This window comes from Phalacrocorax carbo, chromosome 12, assembly GCF_963921805.1.
Source record: "Phalacrocorax carbo chromosome 12, bPhaCar2.1, whole genome shotgun sequence".
NCBI lineage: Eukaryota > Metazoa > Chordata > Aves > Suliformes > Phalacrocoracidae > Phalacrocorax > Phalacrocorax carbo.
Window position 1 is genome coordinate 20,954,221 of NC_087524.1, and position 15,985 is coordinate 20,970,205.

At 40.8% G+C, this 15,985-nt stretch overlaps 1 protein-coding gene across 2 annotated transcripts in view; it reads left to right on the forward strand.

Moving 5' to 3' along the window:
- Positions 1–7,799, forward strand: part of PTPRE (protein tyrosine phosphatase receptor type E) — a 109,684-nt gene extending 101,885 nt beyond the window's left edge. For both annotated transcript variants that reach the window (XM_064464383.1, XM_064464382.1), the window contains 2 exons: positions 2,943–3,078; positions 4,546–7,799. In XM_064464383.1, the coding sequence (XP_064320453.1) occupies positions 2,943–3,078; positions 4,546–4,620 (211 nt within the window). In that variant the 3' untranslated portion in view covers positions 4,621–7,799. The remainder of the gene's footprint in view (positions 1–2,942; positions 3,079–4,545) is intronic.
- The last annotated feature ends 8,186 nt before the right edge of the window (positions 7,800–15,985 follow it).

Here is a 15,985-nt window from a genome sequence, read left to right on the forward strand (position 1 = left end):
GGAGCTTGAGCCAGGACTTGGATGTGTTGGTGTTTCGGGGCACGTACCAATGCATATTCCTTGCTCAAACTTCCTCCTTGCTCAGGAACTGTTTTGCTCTTTGCTGTTTCCATACATTTTTCCCTAGGGGACTGCGGGTTCCCCTGCCCTGTGGCGGCTGCACTCAGGGTGATGACGACATTTTGTGTTTGGTTCTGCAGTCTGACAAATTTGAACAGCCCCTTTTTTTAATTGCTAGGGATTTAAAGTTCTGAATGATAATTAAAGCAGGTAGAATACCTGGGAGTTCTAGCCAGTAAAATAAGAGATAAAAGTAACGGATGTCTTTGATATGCACAAATTAGATGTGTAAGAAGTATCTGAGGTATACATTGCTTCTACTTTTCCGAGGTTTTATGCTTGCAGCCTCTCTGAAGCCTTAGCTTATTCATTTAGCATGCATTTGTCCTAGATTTTTTAAAAATCTACTTCAATCACTATAAAATGGATTTAAACAAGAAAATAAAACCCCAACGACACAATGTATTCTAGGATTTTTGATGTTGAGAATCCTCTCTTGCCCCTACTTGGACAGTCTGTACATCACAGCTTTTGAGTTACTTGAACTTACCCATGAAGTCATACTTGAGTTTTCAAATGTAAATGAACGTAACGTTACCAATAAGTGAAGAGGTATCAAGTCTAAGACTGATTTTTCAGAGCGTTCACGTGAACTTGTAAAACCTTCTGTTCGTTTTTTCCAACTATTTATGAACAGATTAATTAAAAACATAATTCTTAAGTATAATCAAGACATAACTCTAAAGAGTTTGGAAGGGTTTTGCTAACTGAGTTGCCAACAGAATTCAAAGCCACTCTGTTCTAAGTCCCAACTCCCTCTCTTCCAGCGTGTGTCTGTGGCTGCCTTCTCTTCAGTTCACGGCTACCTATGCTTTTTCTCTCTTCAGTCTCCTCCTTTCCGTGCTCTACTAAACCATGCAAGGCTGCTGTGTTATGTAGAGATCCCTTACTTTTGTCTTTTGCCCAGCCTTTGCCCATTCTACATGTCCTCTGCCTTTGAACTTCCTCTCTCAAGAAATGAAGTTTGAGTCAAATTTAAAAGTTATCCTATTTTTTAAGGGAATTGCAGAAAGAGAAGCGAGTATGCAAAGAGTAGTGCTGTGTTCCCATGAGACCACACATATTTTCCCCTGCTGCTCAAATGCAGTTTAGTTTTCCACGCATCCATATTAAAAATTCTTAATTCAAAAACCCGACTTGTATGGGCATTGAGGATTTGCAAAAAGGCTGGTTTTGGAAGAAAGGAGGGCGAGCCTAGCACAAGGAGGGTTAAAAGTGGAGTGCAAAGCAAGGCGTAGCTACCTCTTCTCAGCATAAATGAACAAGCAACATGTGTGGTGATGTGCGTGTACGGGTTTACTTCATGTCTTCATGTCCTCATCTTTTGGTAGTTGTAGACGATTCCAAAATGCATCGCTCACGGGTTACTCCAGAAACCACAGGTGGTTACCAGAGATGAGCTACCTACAGATACATCTGAATCCATTTAGATTTTGTATTTGTCTTTAGCCTGATAAAAGCAACTGTCTAAAGGGAATAATACATCCAATACGTTGTACTTGTTCATTTTTCCTCCAACGGGACTTTTAATGTATCCAGCTGAGGACACATGCATTTGCACTTAATCCTTTCATATGGCTTGTGCTTCTCAGATTTTGTTTTTATTTGATAGAAATAATGTAGAAGCAATGCCATGTGATAACAGCTCACCTACGTACAGTTAAAACACATGAAAATTTTAAATTTAATAAATTTTGTGTTTATCCTTATTCAGCAATCCAGTGAACCCCCCACTCTGCCTTACCACTGATTCCCAGTTCCATCCTGGTTTTAGTAACTGTTCCCTATCAAAGCTACTGGTCTTCCACTGCACAGCCACTGTTTTGTTGGCGTCAAGTAGTCCCTAATTAGTGTGATTAGGAGAGAGAAAGAAACCTCTTTTTTTTGTATTATTCCTCTAGACTTTGGCATAATAGATTAGATAATAATTACTGAAATATATTTCACGGAGTCGTGCTCTGAAACAGATATGAGAAAATATACTCAGACATACTGAAACACAAGAAACCGCAGTTGCTTGGGAGTACGTTGGGTTGCTTATTGTAGTCAAGATAGAGGCAGAACAGTCGATTTTAGCTTCTTGTATGTACCATAACCTCACGTATAGTCTCACTTCAGTTTGTCCATATATTAATACATCTGTTTGAGAAATTGCTTAGATCCTAAAAGTCATTAAAATCATTACAGTTGGAATGGACATTTTCCATAAAATTTCTTTGGAGTAGTAGTAATAATAGTAATAGTAATAATAGTAATAGTAATAATAATAATAATAATAAGAAGAAGAAGAAGAAGAATAAGAATAAATAATGCTTTCCTATCTGTCCACCACGCCAAAGTATAAATCACAACCTAACAGAAAGATGTGGGTTTGATGGCACAGTGCTTCCTCGTGTTATAACCAAGTCTTGCGACTGAAAGTCTAAAGGTTGTGTTTTCCCCCACCAAGAACAAAACCCAAAGCAGAGTGTGGGAGCACCGAAAGTTGTCTCTGCTGAAGACGAATGCAGGTTTGAGAAAGCAGCTTTGCCTGTTCATTATCTGCATCTCGGACTTTGGCTGAGGGCGTCCACGTGCTGCCGCAGCCAGCTCAGGATCTCCCCTTTGGGTAGAGAAGCTGTCAGTAACAAGCCTGTATTGGTTCCAGCCTGGCTCCGAGTTAATTCCATTAATTCCAGCTCCCTTTGGGCAAAGCTGGGGTGACAAACTAAGCACAAAAAATGAGTAGAAGTTGGCTAATAGGAGTATTTGGCTATTCCATATCATTATTTCTCTTTTAATGTTATCCTACTGCGTGTCAAGCAAATGTGTTTACGTTGCAGTGCTGGCGCTGGAAGAACAGGTACCTTCATAGCACTCAGCAATATTCTGGAACGAGTCAAGGCTGAAGGGCTCTTAGATGTATTTCAAGCTGTGAAGAGCTTAAGACTGCAAAGGCCACATATGGTGCAAACACTGGTATGGTATTTAACAATGCGCATCTTTGTCAAAGGATGTACGTTTCTAAATATTCTTGGGCGGGGAGAACAAAGGGGTTTTTTGCAGGTTGAAATAAATTATGCATGGTGGCTGTCTATGTACAAGGTATCATCAGAAATCTGTATTTTTAAAGATTTCTTTTTCTAGCATTTCTAAAAATACAACTTGGCTAAACGTTCTGTGTCTGTTAGGAACTGGAGACAGTCAAACCAAAATCAATTCTGAGTGTTGCAGGTGACAAAGCCCATGAAGTAAATGGCTTTTCAGCTACGTATCAGTTGTTCTTTCTTACCTTAAAATGTCTGGGCTTAAATTGGCTTGCAGTTGGTCACTGAAAGGGTGAAATGTCTTTGACTTCTTTAAAGTCACCTACAAGTAATATGCGGCGCTTGGTCCAGACACTTCTCCCTATTGAACAAACATTAACAATTTTTTTTGAGTCTTGTGTTTTTGGAAAATATGCAAAAACGCTGATATTTTGTATTTTGGTAGCAGCTTCCGTTCTGTGATTTGAAGCTTCTTTAGAAACAGTATCTCAAAACACCTTTTTACAGGTAGACGTTTTCTCCATCCTACGGATAGGAAGAAAGGGCTTGAAGAAGTAGAACTGGATTATCTGCAGTCACGCTGAGACAGGGATGAAGCATTTCTGTTGGGGTTCTGGCTCTGTGATTTAATAATGTTAGTTAAGGGCGTAATTGCCACAGATATTCCCAGCTGAGCCTGCAGACAGGCTTCTGCTAAACTCTGCTTTCTAGCGTGAGTGAAGTCAGATGCTGGTTCTGTTTATTAGCAGTGCTGTCACAGATTTTGTAACCCAGCAAACCACATCTAAGGTGTATCAGCCCGCCTGGAAGATCAGGAGGTGTCCCATCTTTAGGGTGCAGCAGGCTGGCGTAGGCAGTGGATAAATACATCGCAGCCAGCCTTGGCAAGGGGAGCTCCGTCTCAGACAAACGGATGCAGAGGTTTTTTAATGTCCTATACGTTTAAAGTTACGTTGTCAGAAGTTACATCGTTGCTTAGTTTCTGCTGTAAAGCTCATAAGATGGAGCCCAGAGTTAAAGAGCCAGGCTCCCTGGGGAATGCACCGGAGGCGTTACCTGCTGTAGCGTGAGCCGGGAACAGGCAGGTACAGTAAGCTGCTTAATTTAAATAAGCCAGGCCTAAGAATTGATTCCGTTTAAGAACTGTCACCTAGAAAGGTTAAAGAAATCATTCCAACTCAAGAGCAACAATCAGCTCGTATGTGACAAAAGAGCAAGGTACTATGGCTTTTATTTAAAAAAATAAGTACATAAAGAGAAACCAGAACAGGCGAGTCCGCAGCTGCTGGTCCAGGTCTGAGTGAGAACGTGTCGTGCTTATCACTAGGGTTTGCGAAGTACGAGCTTCTCCAGTGTAATCGTACGATGCACATGCTGATATCTTCTTATTGTTTTTCAGGAACAGTATGAATTCTGCTACAGAGTGGTACAAGATTTCATCGACATATTTTCCGATTATGCTAATTTCAAATGAAAATTCCTGCCTTATTTTTTAATGTGTCTGTATAAATAGTTGTATATTCTGTTAATTTATTCCGTGTCGTTTTAATTGTTGACTTTACTGTAAATATGACCTTGCGCTTGCTCTAAAAATTGCAATTGCTGTATAAAGTTACTTCTTAAATATAAATATCTTCTAAAGCGAAGTATAATGTTCATATACAGTATATCACTATAAGATGGTATAGAAATCTTTATTCTAAACAACAGTAAATTAATTCTTGAGGGTCTATTTCTTTGACTTTTTCCACTTATAAGTACTTATCGATAACGTTATATCCCAGTTCTTGAAACTTTACACAGGTGATTTACATTTCATATTAAAAAAAAAAAAGGGGGTTGTGGTACATATGTTTAAACTAAACATGGTTTGGCCATAAACCTTTCTTCGCTATGAAAATAGATGTTTATTTGGGGACACGTTCTGATCACCTGCTCGGGCTTACTTGGAATTTATTTCACAAAGAAGGCAAAGAAGTGCTATTAGTGATAAAGTGATAAAGGTATCAGGATATGGCCCTTCATGTGTAATGATGTACAGTCCAGCTGCGAAATAGAACTGCTTTTAAAGTCTGCTTTTAAGAACCTCCAGGTTGATGGCAGTTCTACTTTGAGCCTGGCTGTCAATAAGATATAATCAGTATAAATACAGACGTGAATGTTTGATTTAATATAGCTTTCAAAGTCCATTTATTTTGTTCTTTCCTAAATATTACACCAGCTTAAATCAATTTAGAAAGACAATAATGTGAGTTTGCCACTATTTTGAGAATATTTTGCATATCAGAAGAGTATATTTTGCAGCACCTGAACTTGTCTACTTGAGGTGGCTTTATAGCCCGTGTCCGAAATGGATGTAAAGCTTCTCTATATACACGTGCATAATTTCCCACTTCTTTGAGAAAAGGCGAGAGAGATGAACTCTTATTCTTTGATTAGACCCAACAGAACAGGTAACAGTATTTGCTAAAACTCTGAAGAAACATTTTGCTAACAGTGCAATGCTAGCCACATTAAGCACTGGAGCAAAAAGCTCCTCTATGTTCTTACCCTCCCATATATATTATCAAAAAAGGAAATATTCCTTTATCTAAAAGGGGTATATGATTGTGTATATAGATATATTTTTAATGAAAATACTACTGATAATATAATTGGTGAAATAAAGTTTAAAAGTCTTTATTGTAGCCCTGAAGAGGATACGCTTGGGGGTTAGAGAATCCAGAAAGTCACAGGGCATCCGAATGTTGAATAATTAAGAAGTATATCTTTTTCCACTCCTTAAAATGCATATATGCATTAATGAGCACAAAGTATGCGAATATGTACTTTAATTACATAACTAATATGCAATAGTTCTGTCTTGTCCAGTTGGTTGGGGTTTTTTTCAATGCAAACATAAAAGCCTTATTTAAAATAAGCAACTTACACTGATCGTTTCTCTATTGTTCTTGCACTATTTTATCCCATGAGCATTTTTCTTTTCCGACAGCAAATAGCGTTACTCTTGGTAATGATGCAAGGAAACGGGAAGGTGTTCTTACTTCTCGTTTCATTTCATGCTGAACGGAAAAGGCGCAGTTTAGAGATCTCTAAGCACACTGTTCTGAACACTGCCGTTTACTGCTTCTTGTCGTCCCATCGATGCACTTCTGTATTTATTTGTACAGTAAATTATGCACTTAAAAAAAGATTGTTTAAAGACTAAACCTTTGATGCGAGTTGCTATGAGAAGATACGCTCAAGACGTAGAAAGTGTTGAGTATCGCAAACGAATGCCAAGTAAGTTTACAGTACCGCTGCATGCTGAAAATTTATCAAATTTTAAAAAGCCATCAAATAAATTCAGTGTGGAAACCAATACAGTGGGGCTTTCAGTATGATCATTTGGAGCGCAGGGAGACTCGGAGAGGTTGAATGATGATAGAAAATAATGCAAAGAAATTTCCACTGTTTTCCAAAGAAGCCTGTTTTATGGTCCCATTAAATCCCAGCATCAGGATCTTTCCAAACATTTAGCCTATGTTTGAAAAATAATTTCTCTGTTGGACAGCCTTTTGGGTCCCTTAAATAAAAGCCTGGACTAAGAGCTGCCTCGTGACGCAAACCTCCTCAGCGCAGTGGCAGTGCGGGGTGGTGTCCGCCGGGACCCACGGCCCCCTGACAGCGGCAGGACAGACAGCCGAGCTCCACCCGCCCTCCGGGTTTCCTGCAAGGGGGTGTCCTGCAGGGCGAGGCAGCTCTCCGTAGTTAGAGCACGGAGTAGCATGGAGTTAAGCTGGAATAGCAGATACAAAGTGGGTACTCAGATTTTAGTTGCCCAACCGTATGAAGGTATCTAGGAGGAGGAGGAAACAGAAATACCTGTATCGTATTGCAGAAGTCACACAGATTGCTACATAATGACTTTTTTAATATAATATGAAAAGCTTGCTTTCCAGTTCTTGTGTCAGTCAATAGACTGCTCACTGCAGCAGCCCAATAACTGGGGAGCTCTGTCTCGATATAGATATATATGAACTTTCCTTTAACTTTTCCTATGTTGCATGGAATTACTTTAAAATGCCAAATAGTTGATTAGAAGTCGTACATTCTGATCTGTACATGGTTTTGGTCACTATGTGACTTGACTGTTTTCATGTGTTAAGCTAGGTTCCAGCTCACCTAAGCATTTAAGCATTCGCTTCATGACATCTCTATTCCACGAAACGTTTAAGTACCGTAGGTTCTTTGTTCTTGAAGCAATCCCTTAAGTGCTTTGCTGAATTGGGCCTTAACGAAGAATGCATACTGTAATTACCAGTGTTTTTTAGGGTATTTTTACGTATCAGTTTTTTAAACTTTTAAAATGAGCCTGACCACCTGTGTTCAGTATTTCGAAATGTTTTCATTTCCCCTAGTACCATTTTTAATGTAAAGTTGTTGAAACTTTTCTGTATAACCAAATTGTATTTAATTTGTCAAATCTTTATAATATATGTATGTATTATACAGTTTCGGCTATTATTATTTTCTTTTATTACATTTATAATTTGATATAGCTGTGTTTTTAATGCTGGTGAATGTTGCTGAATTATTTGTATATGCAAATTGCAAGATCTAATACATTCTGATGCAAGAACAAAGCTTCGTTTTTATTCTCAAACTGTATTACTTTCTTTAAATCTTTTCATTTCATTCCTATACTGTGTGTTCATTTAAATTAAGTATTCTGAAGGAGTTGAAATCCATTATCTAGATAAATAATTTTTCAGTACTTATCTGCAGCTATGTGGAAGTAATACTCTGATTCGCGTCGCAACTGAAGCTTTGTGCATATAAAGTGCGCGTAAGCTCAGGAGAGCGATCGAAAGGCCGGGCCTTCCCAACCGGTGTTAATAAGTAAGACCTGACAATACAGAGGTTTGGCATGACTCGTCCCATTGCCCTTCTGAGTATAAATGTGATGATTCAAAGCCTGACCTGCCACAGCAGTTACTCCTCCGGTATATTGGTTCAGCACCTCGCGCCAGGGCCCTTGGCTCATCGGTCAAGCCCTTCCTCTAGCCCGCCCTTGAGCAGAGCATCCGCGCGGGGCAGAGCTGCGAGGAGCCGGGGTTGTGCTCCCTTTGAGGGAGGCGGGGAGGAGCGGGGGAGCCCAGCGCCATTTGCTACTCCGTGGGATGTAGGGGTGGGTTCGGCCTCTGAGGGAGACGGGATTTCACGAAATGGGAAGGTCAGTGAGAGGGGAGCTCACTCGTAGCACACAAAACCTTCCTGTTCCTTTGTATGTAAGTTTTCATAGTTCTGTGGTATGCTACGGCATCATACCACGATAAAAATAGTAGCTTAACTTTCAGTTATGTCACCCGTCGTTGATGGAAAGCCCACTCTAGTTAACAGCGATTTCTTCATTAATTTCAACAGGCTTGATGTCGGACCTCGGGCCAAAAATAATCGAGATGGCCCGTCGTTGTGACAAGAGTCAGGGGAGATCTATGTAAACCAGGAGTAACTACGCTGACAGGTTACAATCCCAATGTCAAGCCAATATCACTGAGATTTGAAAAGATGGGACGTTATTTGTCAAGTATGATTTAAAGAAGCAATATTTACGTGTTTGACCCCTCTAGCCCTGTTTGTTCTGGTACGCCTGACACCACACCCGTGCGAGGTACCTCTTACAGCGTCGGTAATATTCTGATTATTTTATCTGAACTTGTAAGGAAGAACTTTTAGTTTGCGTGTCCTTCGCGTGCACTGTTGTACCACTGAAGTGTTTGCGCTTGGGAATCATGCCGCTTTCAACACAAATTGAACCACCCAGGCATGACTGTAGCAACGTTTGGCAGTGGTAAGCGCGCCGTTGCTTTCTGAAGATAGCAAGCACGTGCATCCTGAAGGGATGTCTTTGCTTCATCGAAAAGATAGATTTACTAATCGAGAATTTGCCTGCAGGGTTTTAAATACAGGGATACGCCACGCTGAAATACCAGAGCCTTTAGGAAATTAGTGTTCAGGAAAATATTGCTGTTTCTTACTGTGACACTAAATAGCACCAAATTAAGAGTAATCTCTTTCATTCCATGTAAAAGCTATTAATTTTTTTTTCAATCATTCCAGATGAGCTGATAAAGTATCTCATGTGATCAGATCGTATACTTGTAGCAGATAGCAAGGTGCACAGCGTGTGAGCCCACTGAAAGTTAACTTTGTGTGAGGACAGATACCTTTGCATGGTTTCAGAAAATAGAAAAATCTCAAGTATTAATCAGTTATTAATTATTCCTTGGTTAATTTAAATAATTATTGGTAATCGTAATGATTGATTACTGCAGATCCGCGCAATTTCTGGTATAATAGGGTTCTGTCTAGCTGTACAGTAGAAACACCATTTTATATTGAAGCTGTGCCAGGGGAAGTTTAGGTTGGACATTAGGAAAAACTTTGTCACCAAAAGGGCTGTCAGGCATCGGCACAGGCTGCCCAGGGAGGTGGCGGAGTCTCCATCCCTGGAGGTATTTAAAAGAAGGGTAGACGTGGTGCTTGAGGATATGGTTTAGTGGTGGCCTGGGCAGTGATAGGTTAGCGGTTGGACTCGATGATCTTACGGGTCTTTTCCAACCTTAACGATTCTGTGATTCTAAATAACGGGCTTACAAGCTACACGACAAAGAAAGACTGTCCTGCGATCATCTTAGTGCCCAGCTGCTGGTCTGCTTCTGTATCAAGGTCAGCAATACAAAGCACCTTCGTTAACGTACAGCCCCTCACAGTGGTTTTATTAACCAAACTAAAGTTGTAGAAAGGATTTGGGTCCACTTGGCCCTCACCTCCTTACAGCAGCTAACAGACAGCTGTCCAGCTGCTGTGTTGATAATAAAGTTGTCCTGTTTGCCCCAAACGTCCCGTAAAAAGAGCTTTTGGAGAGAAGGTGATGGTATTATTAAGATCCAATGAGTGGAAGTGTTTTTCTCACAACATCCACCCTCTGTTCTCTATTGTGTCCCATTTTAAAGGCAAATCTGTAGCAAACAGAAGAATCATAAGCCTTCACTGGAATACAGAAATAATACATCTATACAGCGACTACGAAACCTGTATCCTTTCCCATCTTGTTTCCATACACAGATTCTATTTAATTACATGTAAGAATTAAATTTTCTCATTGTGCAGTTTCCCAGTGGTTAACTTTTCCCGGCTCATCTGATGAGGATGTACATGTTGTTTTCCTATTTCGAAACATTACAAAGAAAAACCATAAAGGCCTTTTGCTTCTTTATCAAGTTTTTGCATTTTACACCTCATGATGCTGAAGCTGGTTACGTTTTTAGAAACTCAGCTTTTAGAAAAAATACAGGTTCATTGTAAACTGTTCTTGAAATATATTTATTTTAATAGGTTATTTAAAAAATATAAAGTAAGCAAGCTCAAAGACGTTTGCTCTGTATAGGGCGTATATGTCACGTCTAAGCTAGGCTTTCCTTAATGCAGAAATTGTTCAATGCGTCTGAGAATCTTTCAAGCGATTGAACTTCACTGTGAATGTTCTTCATCTTGGGTATTAAAGGATTATGTTGTAATTTAGATATTTTAATAAGAGCTTTCTTCTAATGACTTTTATACATTTTCCTGTGCTACTTCACACGGAGTAGGAGAATTACTAAATTATTAATCAGGTTGAGAGTTTGCCAAGGAAGTTCTTTTCACAAATGATAATTTTTTTTCTTTCACCTGTTTCCATTGCATTAGAAATCGTTCCAGCGTTTTCATCAACGTCACGCTCAAACTATTTACAAACGTTGAACAAAAGATCTGAGCTGTGACTTTATGCCAGTTGGGTAGACACAAAGAAAGCAAAACCATGCCAGTCTGGAAGCGCTTGCGAAGGAATTATTCAGCACAGTCGCAACAGTGCCGGATCACGAAGCTCGGGTTGTGCTCGCGGTGGCAGCGATGTGACACCGGCCGACGGGGCGCAGCAGAACAGCCTGCGGGCCACGTCTTTTTTGTTTCCGTACAACAAGCAGTGAGTGAGCAGCCAAGGGCTGCCTCTGTCCTGCTCATAGACTCTGCCAGAGAAGGTCACGTTCCTGTCTTCTCGGAGACACCGGTACTGCCTTAATCTTCATGAAATATATAATTTTTATTTTTGACTTTACATTACTTTGCTTCAAAATGTTATACAAGTATTTTCTAGTTGAGATTTTTATGGTAACCATGCGGTGGCCTATGGATCGAGTACAAGCCCTTTCCAAGGGAGCAGCACCTGGAATAGCGTTCCTCCCTTGTCAGAGTACCGCGCTCTTTACTAGAGGTTGATGTGCTTTGCTGAGTGGTGATTAGTCTGCGCAAGCAGGGCTCAGAGGAGTCTTGCCCCGGTCATAACAGACAAGCGTACGACCCACTAACTCTTGCACAAATAGCAGGTGTGGAAAAGGCCGGAACGGGCGATGCGAAATCCCTTTGACGGCCACTGTTAGGATTACACGTGGGCTCTCGAAGTTAGGGATGCAGCTTCCCGAAGGAAGAAGGTCGTTCCCAGAGGAGAGGGTTTTTCAGTGCGTTAGTGTCCGGAGCTGTCAGCGCTGCGTTTCGTGGCGAGCAGTACACTTGGGTGTTACCTGAGCAGTTCCGTGCCTTGTAATTGGCAAGTCTGTTATGCAGCTGCAGAATGAAGCCGTGCCCGGTCCCAGATACGGGCTACAGAGCACTCATTTACATTTCAAAAATGCTATGTTTCACCACGATGCTGTACAGCTTGCTTTCCAGTCATCTGCCACGGCTTTGGAGGCTTTATGTGAAAACAGCCTATTGGAAGGCGAGTTTTGAAGGTGAAGTTTGGTTTTGTGAAATGCAGAAGTTTTTGCTTTAAAAAAACTTTTACAGCTTCACATCATATACAGAAGTTTGATCTTTCACAATTTCCTTCCCTCAGTATTTTGTTGCGCCGTGTTCTGTCACCATTTAAAAGAAAGAAAAATGTATTATTTCAAAGTATTTATTAAAGGTGAATAGAAACCGTTTTGGAAAACATACCGCATTTGTTCATAAACTTCTGCAGGTGCCTCGCACATAAAACCGTCTGTCCGAATTCAGTTCTGTGTCTGAACCCAAGCATTCATACAAATCTGAGGTGCAGCAGTGTGTCAGCGTAATAAACCATCATTTTAAGAGAGGAAGTCTATTGCCAAAGATTGACTTTTCAGAGATTCATCATACAATAACTTGGCGATCTCGAGACTTTCTTTACACAATGTGAATAGCCTGAAGTACTTATTTTTCAGTCCCCGATAAATATTCATAAATTAAATCGAATTGAGAACTCATCGTGATGACAGTGCCACTGAATGTATGCTAAACCCACCTACATGAACACATTTTTGTTAGAAGTTAGCAGCTTAATCATCTCGTACCAGGTGTAGTTCTGCCTGGACTGTTTTAGTTCTGGCAGTTCTCGAAGCAAGGCTTATTGTGATTGTCCTGTTTGTGCCTCCGTTCATTTCCCTGCTGTGTCTTCTGGATCCACTGGCCAAATTACAACTACATTGAGAGGGCACTGAGATATACAAGGTAACTCCGTTTTCTAAACCAGGGGCTGATTAGCAGTGATGGCCTTTCACTGATGCCAAAGTTGCTGCCTGAATTTAGTACCTTATTTACTTAATACCTATGTACCTTATAAAAACTCTAATCTAGGAAAAGCTTTAACTGGAACTTGTGCTTTCTTAGACTTTCAGTTAAAAACCAGTAGTAGTAAAATCTGTGAGAAATAAACTTCATTCCTGCAAGCGCTTCCAAACCACTTGTTCAGAAACTAGAACAAGCGACCTTGTGTAAGGATCTTCGTAGGAGAAATTAAGATGCTAATTTTTCTAATTCTCTTTATTTTGCTGTTCTTCTTGTGCTCTTGGCTCAAGACTTGTATTATTGGGCCACCATCTTCCACTGGTAAGTCTTATCGTTATGTCCTGAAAAGGCTCTCAGATCCACACATTGGTCTCAGTGAAGAAGCCGTTTCCTGATTACCCTTCAATTGGTTGAATAAGTTAAAAATGTCTGAAAAACTGGCAAGGAGACTCAACGACTGATTTAAAACAAACTGTTTTTTCAACACAGGCTTTGAAATTTGACAGCTTTACTCCAACAGATAGGCAGATGTGATTGTCCACCTGTACTCCTAGTAAATTAAATGTTCACAGATACAAATTACCCTCACGGAAAATTTAAACCTTGAAGAAAATGACATTTTTTCCCTCCTATAGGTCTGCTTTCACAAATGTTTGTGTATCTACTATTTAAGAGAGCACTGCTGCTCTTGAAGACAGATTTAAAGGCACGCTTAAAGCCTTTATTATAATTTGTGTTTTCCTGTAAGTATCGCCGTGTTTGCAGAGGCATTTATCACCAAGGACGTGACAGGATTCTGTGTGGTAAGTGCACTAATAAAGCACAGTATGGCATGCCAGAATGTCCAGTTATTGGCACGCTGCCGGTTTTCTTTTTTTATTTTTTTCTAAACTCACCGAAGCCCTTGTCAATGTGACAATGCCCGTATAACGATAGCAGCAAAATTGTGCTTTTGCTGTCTGCCTCAGTTTGATCTGCCGAGGGCTGGTAGAGACTGTAATAAAATTAGGCTTTCAGTGAGTTTTACTAGTATAAACTGTTTAGATACAGAGTTCAGGTATAACTGCACTTGTAAAGACCCCCAGGACAGATCTGACTTTAATATCTGTATATTGGCAACGATACCCACTGTTAGAATTCTGATTTGGTCTGTTTTACACCTAAATACAAGATTGTCCAGTGGCAAAACGTTATCGTGACAAGTGGAAGGTATGATAATAAGGTCATGACTTAATATGTTGAACTAAATTAAAACCCCACCAAAGCTTCTAAAATAGACTTTAGAGTAATTTAATTCAAAAGAAAAAAAAACCCCACCATTTAAAAAGCTGCTTATATGTAACTGCATCACATCTAAAGTACCCTAAAGTCACCACACCACATAGGATAGTGTTTGAGGAAAGCTAGATAATTAAATAAAATAGTAGTAATATCAAAAGGAGTTCTGCTTTGTGAAAGATCTGAATAGTAGAATTTAATCCCCTGAAGCACAAAAGACTGGATGACCTTGTAAAAGGCCTTTCTCCCTTTGTATCTTCTCTTTCCCCACACACACAGAACTTTAACTTGGAATTAAGGTCACCAGATTCCATATCTCAGTTACACATATTTATTATAAAAATTAAAAATCAGGCATCACCCGACCTGTCTATTTTGCCTTGGAGTTTCCCCAGCCATTTGGGGGGGCGGGGCGTGGAAACAGGGACAGGGGACTGTAAAATTGGGATGTTGGGGTAGAAAGGAAGAAACAGGGCAAGGTTGTCTTTGCTGTAATATAGTAAAAATAAGGTTTGCTTTTTGAAGGGATCTGGTAACTGAAATGTTTTGGGTTTATATGTCTTTGATACTATGGTGTGTAACAAAAATACTGTGCAAGTTGGAACCCACACTCCTCCTTCAGGATCTTTTCCCTGTCGTCATCTTAAATGATAAAAAATAGATTTAAGTGTTAGTTACCAGTTCATGTTTGGTGGCTGGGAAATAGAGGGGGAAAATATCAGAAATTCAAACTTACGTTATGCAGGGTATGTTTTAAATATAATCTGTAAGAGTAAATTGCTCTCCCTTTTTCTAAAATTACTCAGAATTTCTGGAAGTACTCTGTGCTTATTTTAAATTTCACAGAATCCCAGGGGGGAAGGGACCTCAGGGATCATTGAGTCCAACCTTTCTAGGAAGAGCCCAGCCTAGACAAGATGGCTCAGCACCCTGTCCAGACGACTCTTGAAGGTGTCCAACGTGGCCGAGTCAACCCCCTCCTGGGGAGATTATTCCAACAGTGACTGTCCTCACTGTGAAAAATTTTCCTCTGGTGTCCAGTTGGAATCTTCCCAAGAGCAGTTGGTGTCCATTCCCCTTGTCCTCTCCATGGGACTCCTCTAAAAAGGGAGTCTCCATCTTCTTTGTAGCTACTGGTACATGATGATGAGATCCCCTCTAAGCCTCCTTTTCTCAAGGCTGAACAAACCCAGCTCTCCCAGCCTGTCCTCATATGGCAGCTGCCCAGTCCTCTGATCATCTTGGTGGCCCTTCTCTGGACCCCTTCCAGCCTGGCCACATCCTTTTTGTACAGCGGGGACCAGAACTGTACACAGCACTCCAGGTGTGGCCTGACAGCACTGAGTAGAGCGGGATAATGACTTTTTTATCTCTGCTGGTGATGCCCTTTTTGATGCAGCCCAGCATCCTGTTGGCCTTCTTGGCCAACTGTTCACTCATGTTAGGCTGCCCCCCACCAGGACCCCCAGGTCCCTTACCACAGAGCTGCTCTCCAGCCAGGTAGATCCCAGTCTGTGCTACACTCCCGGATTATGTTTTCCCAGGTGCATGACCTTACACTTGTCCTTGTTGAATTTCATAAGGTTCTTGTTGGGCCACTCTTCTAGCCTATCCAGATATCCCTGCAGAGCTGCTCTCCTTTCTGAAGTGTTTATTTCCCCACTCAGTTTGGTGTCATCTGCAAACTTCATCAGGCTACAGTTGATCCCATTATCCAGGTCACTTATAAAGTTATTGAATAACATTGGGCCCAATATCGATCCCTGGGGGACCCCACTTGTCATGGGTTGCCAGTTTGAGAGAGAGCTATTTACCACCACCCTTTGGGTGCGGCCTGTCAGCCAGTTCCCTACCCGCTGCACAGACCACTTCTCTAGGCCATAACACATTCATTTCTCCAGGACGAGGCTGCGGGGGACCGTATCAAAGGCCTTGGAGAAGTCCACGTAGAC